The sequence below is a fragment of the Bidens hawaiensis genome, unplaced genomic scaffold (genome assembly GCF_021521415.1).
Source record: "Bidens hawaiensis isolate Kalapana, Puna unplaced genomic scaffold, B.hawaiensis_p1.1 tig00005823_1, whole genome shotgun sequence".
NCBI lineage: Eukaryota > Viridiplantae > Streptophyta > Magnoliopsida > Asterales > Asteraceae > Bidens > Bidens hawaiensis.
Genome location: NW_027491384.1, coordinates 1029590 through 1037345, shown reverse-complemented (window position 1 = coordinate 1037345; position 7756 = coordinate 1029590). Strand labels below are relative to the sequence as shown.

Genomic DNA, 7756 nt, shown 5'->3' with positions numbered 1-7756 from the left:
AATATAGCGCATCAAAAAATGAGGCATTTTGTTTGTGGTGTGTAAGGCCCGTTACCGGTGCCCTACATTTGGTGTTTGATTTACTCATAAACGCAGTTCTAAATATCAGAGTTAATTTAAACATTCGCGGAACATCAAAAACATTCAAACCATTACATTTCATAACCATAATTCTTGTCTTATCGAGCATTCAAATCATTTAAACATAAAACATTGTCTTTTAAGATAACATAACATTTCTCGAGATGCCAGCTTCTTTAAGATCATGCCATGTGCTTCCTCTTATCCAAGCTGCCTCAACCTACTCACCTGCGTTCATACTAAAAGTCAGTATAGCTGAGTGAGTTCTAGTTAATCACATAACTTACTTTACATACACATACACATATACGTGCCCGTAAGTACGTATTACATACTTAACATGTCCATCAATCTTTCATACACATACATAACTAACCTTACATTATAAAGAGCCTTTACCCTACATACCTCGGATATTATTAGGGTCCGGTACCCTCCATCCTTGGACATTAGTAGGGTCCGGTCACCCTTCATCCTCGGATATTATTAGGGTCCGGTCACCCTTCATCCTCGGATATTATTAGGGTCCGGTCACCCTTCATCCTAACCTTCATACCATACCTCTCTGTATACATAATTGTAAATTCATACATACATACATCATTCATTCTTCGCATACAATAATCTTATCATCAAAACTTTACCTGGCAGTACATGCAGTATCTGAAGATCGTTCATATACCGACAAGCAGACAGTCATATAAAACATATATGGCATACACTTATCACTTAGGATAAGTGTATTAATTAATCACATCGAGTATGCACACAGCCCTGAAAAACATAACAAGGAATGGGACTAGAAACTTACCTGAAGTCGGTTACGTTCACCGTTAATAGTTATTCCTTTCTTCAGTTGAGCACGGCTAATTTATAACAATTACACGTTTCAATTAACTATTACTACTTGTATCATATTTCTATCTTTGTATAGCCCACAACGAACGGGGTCCGGGGGCAGCGCCCCTGGTAGCGGGGTTCTAGGGGCGGCAGCCCCTAGCAGTGTCCAAGGGGCAGAGCCCCCTGCCAGGTCAGCTTAGAAAAATTTTGTTTTCATTAACTGTCTTAACACATTTTCCATTAGGATTTTAATTTATTTTCTAATTCATTAACTCATTCCTCATAACGAGTTTAGTCTGATTCGTTACCTTAAATGTAAGCGAACATACGTGTTAGGCGAACTTAATTTAAACGAACTTAAACTTTCAAGCGAACCTAAACTTTAGCGAATTTAAGTGTAGGCGAACTTAAGTAAGCGAACTCAGGTGTCCAGCGAACTTAGCTTTAAACGAACATATCTTCCAGCGAACTTAACTTGGCGAAGTTAACATTCAGCGAAATTAGAAATGAGCAAACTTGTATGCTTAAGCGAACATATAGGACAGGCGAACTTGCTTAGCGAACATGCTGGGCGAACTTGCTGCGGGTGAAGTTACCCAGAAGCAGCTACGGCTTATCCCAAAACCTCTATAATCATCCCGTTTTAACGTGCAATACTTTGATAAGATGCTACTAATTCCAGCAAACATTCCCGTGGCCATTTTTGGATAAAACACGACCAGAAAGTGCATAAAGTTTGGACCTTTAAGATTAAAACATTCAATATTAGGTCTAGGGTTCATTTTAATCGTGTCATAAGCTGCCGCGAGTTCGTTAAGTTCGTTTCTAACGTCAAGTTCACATCTTTACGTTTCATTGACACCCGATCTAATCTCGTTCTAAGTTCCAAGACTAAACGTTAATAAAAACGTAAACTTTATGATCAAAACATACCTTTTTTGATGTTTCTAGGTTACGGTTTGCTTGGTATATGATCTTGGACTTGTTATCTTGCTTGTATGATTATAGATCCTAAGCTACGATGCTCGGTTGCGTAATCTGAGGGTGGCCGGCGGCTAGGGAGGGAATGGTTGGCTTAAGTGTGTGTTTTAAGGTGTAAAAATGGATAAGATGGATATAAATGGAAAGGTTTAGGGTTTAAGGGGGTATTTATACTCCCTTAAGCCCATGGACCCTAAGCCCATCTTTCCTCTTTGGTTCATGTTTCATTCCTTTTTTATTAGCCGACTTAATTCCCTCTTAATATTTTATTATTCCTTTGTCAAATCAAGTAAACTCGTTTATCATAAGAAATAATTTAAAATATTATTGCTTGAAATTTTGGGATGTTACATGGTGTTATTTGTTCCCTACCGGTAATAGACACCGGGATGAAGTCTTTATAAATCATGGTTTAGAAACTGGAAAAAGGCATTTTAAAATTTTCGATGCTAGAGTTCAGTTTGAATTATTTAAAGATCAAAGACACAATCTTGATAATGTATTGTCACAACAATGTAAGCAAGATGAGATTGTTTATCGTGTTCGGTTAACCGCTGTTGTTGATGTGATTCGATTCCTTTTAAAACAAGGTTTGGCTTTTCGCAGGCATGACGAGTCTATAAGCTTTAATAGTCGAGATAATTTTCTTGAACTTGTCAAATGGTATTGTGAACGTAATGATGAAGTAAATAAGGCGTTTAATTCAATATTACATGGAAATAATCAGTTGACTTCGCCTAAAATCCAAAAAGAAATAGTTAATGCATGTGATGCGGAGGTAAGAAAGATTATATATTGTGAACGAGGTTAAAGATAAGTTTTTTTCTATTTTAATTAACGAGTCTCGTGATTGTTCTATAAAGAAGCAAATGGCGGTGGTTTTGAGATATGTGGATGATGGTGGAGAAGTGATTGAGCGGTTTGTTGGGGTAATACATGTTACCGACACCTGTGCATCATCCCTAAAAAGTGCTATTGATAACTTTTTTGCAAAAAATAATTTAACAATGTCTAAAGTTAGAGGTCAAGGTTATGATGGAGCTTCCAATATGCGTGGAGAGCTAAATGGATTGAAGCAAAAAAATTTTACTGAAAATAAGTGTGCGTTTTATATACATTGTTTTGAACATCAGTTACAATTGGTAGTTGTGGCCACGTCATCTGAATATGCATCTGTAAGTTCTTTTTTTTTATTACCTTACAAAGATTGTGAATATTGTTGGAGCTTCATGTAAAAGGAAAGATTTGATTAGAAAAAAACAACATGATGATTTTGTGAAACGAATTGAGACGGGTGAAGTATGTGCAGGAAAAGGTAAAAACCAAGAAATGAGTTTAGCCCGAGCTGGTGACACTCGTTGGGGTTCCCATCTTAAAACTATACTTCGACTTTTAGACTTGTGGAAACCGGTGAGAGAAGTGCTTTTTGCTTTGTCAAGAGAGGGCACTGATGCAAAAACTCGAGGCAATGCGCTTGGTATGGCTGAGAAAATGGAAAACTTTGAGTTTGTCTTTATTGCTCATTTAATGGTAAACTTATTAAGAAAGACAAATGACCTGTCACAAGCCCTACAATTGAAGAATCAAAATATTGGTAATGTGGTTCAATTGATTGAAGATATGAAATATGATATAAAGAAATACAGGGATGATGGCTAGGTAGAACTATTGAATGAAGTCACCACATTTTCTTAAAATGAAATTTATATGCCTAATATGGAAGACGTTATTCCAGGACGAGTTAGAAGGACAATTGATGATGAGCCACAAACATATCTCCATCGCTTTCGCACTGATATTTTTTATAAGGTGCCTTATTCTCATTTATTTTTGTTAACAAAGTTCATCTTATAACATTTTTTGTTGGCAAGCTTTATATATTTTATTTCATCATGATTCTAGGTTGTTGATCTTCTTCTTAATGAAATGAATGAGCGTTTTACTAAGGCAAACTAGGAGTTGCTTACATGTATAGCATGTCTTGACCCTAGAGACTCATTTCAAACTTTTGACCATGAGAAGTTACTACGGCTTGCTGAGTTATATTCTGATAATTTTAGTGGTTTTGATCTCGGTCAACTAAGGATACAACTTGATTGGTACATTTCAAATATGAAAAGTAATGAAGTTTTTTCTGGTCTTCGTGATATTGGAGAACTTGCAAAGAAAATGGTTACGATGAAATATCATATTACATATGACCTCGTCTATCGACTAGTTGAGTTGGCTTTGGTCTTGCCGGTTGCAACAGCTACCATCGAAAGATCATTTTCCGCGATGAAGTTTATCAAGACTGATTTACGTAATAAGATGGGTGATAATTTTCTCACGGATGCATTGGTGTGCTATGTAGAGAAAGATATCTTTGCAAGTGTTGAAAATGAAGCAATTCTTCAACGGTTTCAAGCTATGTGACCTCGAAGATGCCAGTTACCAGCTATCGGTAAAAAAAAGTAATTTGTGTACACTTTTGAATTCCGAATGTAAAACAATTATATTACGACCCCATTTGAAATTTTCTGGTTCCACCACTGCATATGACTTGCACATGTGTTGATTTTATAAATAAACAAAACCTATTAGTGTCATTTTTTTGTCATGGGAGATAAATAAACATTTCACTTAATTCAACAATTTTCTTATATTATTTTCTCTTTAATCTTCTTGTCCATGTAACAAAGTATGTGGTGTCTAGAACCCAAATATTGAATTGTGTTCACTTATATTATATGATATATATTGTATTATATTATATCATATTTCATCGTATTATATATATATCTATATATATATGACATCGTATTATATATATCACAATATCATGTTATATCGTATTATGTTATGTTATAAACACATAAAGTTAGTCACTTTGTGAGTTAACAAGTGTAATCTTATTTTAGAATTTAAGTAAACCTCATTACTATTAATTTTTATTAATGGTTGAACAATGTACATTAAATTCACCTAAATGTTCACTTAATAAACAAACTAAATAATTTACATTAACTTTTCTTAAAAGTGTTAAATTCCTTGCACAGAATAATTAATATGTAGGTGAGGTTTATTATAGAATATAAATTGTTGTGAGAAAAAAAATCTGAAATCATTTAAAAAATTTTATCAATGGTTTTACAAATTTTAATTTATTTGAACTAAAAATGTTTATTCTATCTACATAAAAACCATTAAGTTAGACTGTTCATATGTTTTCTGAAATTAATAAAGGTTTACCTACATATGTTTAGATTATGTGTAAGTGATATAACCTACACATGATTGGCACATATGCACGGTAAAAAAGAAACAAATCATGTTCGTGTTTTTTTTCTTTGAAATAACTTCAGGAAAGATAAAAAAACAATACATTTTTAACATATTTCATATATTAAAAATTCTATAGAAATGACTAATTTATTTTGTTTCTTGTTATGTAGAGTTCACGTTGGCTTGTAACCGCGTCCAGCTTTTCACTGGTTTTCAATAGAAGTTCAATTTGTTAGGTAAATAGATCGAATCATTGTACCAAAACATGAAGGGAACAACAAAGTTGTGCTCAAACATGTTAGAAATAGAAATGAATTACTAAAAAAGGAAGGATATAACAAAGATTTTCATTAAACACTAAACTTTCAGGCACCCTTGTTACAATTATTAAAGAACGAGAAAGTAATAAAAGGAATCTTCAAATCGAACTTCTCTACCATAAGCTACCAGGCTGCTATAGATCAGGGCAAAGATACCAGGCTGCAAAGGGTTGCACAGATTTCCTCTTGTGTCAGATAAAAGTCTTCCACGAGCTCCTGAAGCCTGCTCTCATAGAGGGCACGAAGCAGGGCATGAGATAATAACAGACGAACAAGCTGAGAAATCAACTCTAACTTCTCTACCAAAAGCTCTAAACGCATTATCAGGTGTAATTTGACAAATTGATTTGACATTTTTCTTTTCTTAGCAAATTGTTTCTAATGGCAAGAAATAAGGGTACTTAGGGACTCCTATTTATAGGTAAAAAAAAATAAGAATACTTAAATCATTAACTACCGATGTGGGATGGACACTAAATAATAAAATAAAATATAAAATCTCATTACATATTGCATTTGGATCAAATACTAGCCTGCTTCATCCTTGTAAAGTAGTAGAAGAAATGCATCATTTGGCTTTGACTGATCAATAATCACATCTAAACACACAAACAACTTATAATACGCAATCTATCTCACTTTCAGTTAAAACTCTCAAATAGTGGAAGAAATGTGATATTTGTGCTCAGCTGACAAAGGGTTAAAACTTTCAGCTGTAATTAACATACATCTTATAAACCGATGCTCACCATATTCAAATATAATTCATTGAAAAAGAGCCCAAACGCGCAGAAGAGAAACCCAAAACGAAAGCACTACGTCTGATTAAAACGAGCATCCCTAAGCAAGAAAACTCCCTTCCCTAAAAGTACGCACTGCCAGATGTTTAAATCGGTACCACACTACCACTTCAAGTGGATTGATTCATTAGGTATCGATTAACTATTTTTCTACATTTGGGTTGATTGTTTTGGTCAATTAAATGATTCTATAAACAGATTATTATATCCTTTATATGTGCTTCGGCAAATGAACTGATACTGTTGATTAACCTTGAGTATTACGTAAGGAGACAGCTGAAGATGAATAATTAATATATTGTGGATCGTAACATAATTCAGAACTGTAGTAGAAATCGGATTTGTGTACTTTTTGTTATTAGTTTTCCTATTTAATTTCGTATATACAAAGGCAATTGCATAAACAGACTGCTCATCCGTTGCATGTTTGTATCTTTGAAGCCAACTTAACACAATCTGAACTGAATCGTTAAGCATTAACGAACGAGTATACCCCATTACACTACTAAAAGACAATTTATTATGTAAATAATTGTACCAAGGGTGCCTGAATCGTTAATCATTAACGAACGAGTATACACCATTAAACCAACTTGATCATTTTAAGAATTTCATGTTGAATAGTTGACAACCTACAAAAATTTATATCATACCACCTAATCAAACCTAAACCTAGTCTTTATAGAGGTTATAATCAATTCTAATTAGTTACTATATATAAGATTCGGATCCATATTCAGTTAACAATTCATGTAAAACAAATTGAAGGTATAAACGTGTTGATTCTGTAACAATTCATGATGCTCAAAACAACTCCTTAATCTAATAAAATTTTATGTTCGAGGCCCACGAAAAGGGTAAAAGATCAAGAACTTCGTGTTTCCAACACAAGAAATTGTTTATCTAGGACGGGGTTGTGACAACAAAATCTTACAAGCATGATTTAACAGAAAAGTTACTGGCTTGAATGCATATTGTAATTATATCATCTCCCTGCACTTACCATAATATACCCTCCCTTTCCGTTAAATTTATAGTGCCTTCATACACTAGTGATGCTTGTTCACACATGCATCTAGATCCCAATATACCCAACACCAGCTTCCAAAAATCACCTGGAAAACACAATATGTGCTCTTGCGGGTCCTTCTTAACTCCAAATACCTGAATTCGTTATATTACCCCGTGATACTCCAATCACATAGGAATTTGACATCCTACACGAGTCATGAAGGATATAACATCTTGGAAACATGCCCAAGCACACGAACACAAAATTTGATCTCAATTAATTATATTGACTATTTCTGTGACTTTCTGTTTATTGATCAATAAACTCGCACATTCAAAAGTACTTGCTTTACTGCTCGCTTAGGTCAAGTAACTCATGCTACAATGCTTGCACCGTTCTAATATTTGCATGCCAGAGTCACCGCTTAAACCCAAATACTTTTACAAATGCGAAAACCA

The 7756-nt window shown here is 34.2% G+C and overlaps 2 protein-coding genes across 2 annotated transcripts; both read left to right on the top strand.

Moving 5' to 3' along the window:
* The first annotated feature begins 2771 nt into the window (after positions 1 to 2771).
* On the top strand, positions 2772 to 3561 carry LOC143630820 (uncharacterized). The gene is made up of 2 exons (XM_077099728.1): positions 2772 to 3044; positions 3109 to 3561. The coding sequence occupies exons 1-2, from the start codon at positions 2772 to 2774 to the stop codon at positions 3559 to 3561; spliced, it is 726 nt and encodes a 241-aa protein (XP_076955843.1).
* Positions 3562 to 3618: 57 nt separating this feature from the next.
* Positions 3619 to 4317, top strand: LOC143630819 (uncharacterized). The gene is made up of 2 exons (XM_077099727.1): positions 3619 to 3711; positions 3859 to 4317. Exons 1-2 carry the CDS (start codon positions 3619 to 3621, stop codon positions 4315 to 4317), a joined length of 552 nt encoding a protein of 183 aa, XP_076955842.1.
* Positions 4318 to 7756: the final 3439 nt, after the last annotated feature.

Excerpts from the sequence above, each read along its gene's own strand:
- LOC143630820 (XM_077099728.1), top strand. The coding sequence starts at position 2,772 with ATGGCGGTGGTTTTGAGATATGTGGATGATGGTGGAGAAGTGATTGAG. Across the intron at positions 3,045-3,108 it reads TTGAACATCAGTTACAATTG|ATTGTGAATATTGTTGGAGC; the intron begins GTAGTTGTGGCC and ends TACCTTACAAAG.
- LOC143630819 (XM_077099727.1), top strand. The coding sequence starts at position 3,619 with ATGGAAGACGTTATTCCAGGACGAGTTAGAAGGACAATTGATGATGAG. Across the intron at positions 3,712-3,858 it reads GCACTGATATTTTTTATAAG|GAGTTGCTTACATGTATAGC; the intron begins GTGCCTTATTCT and ends AAGGCAAACTAG.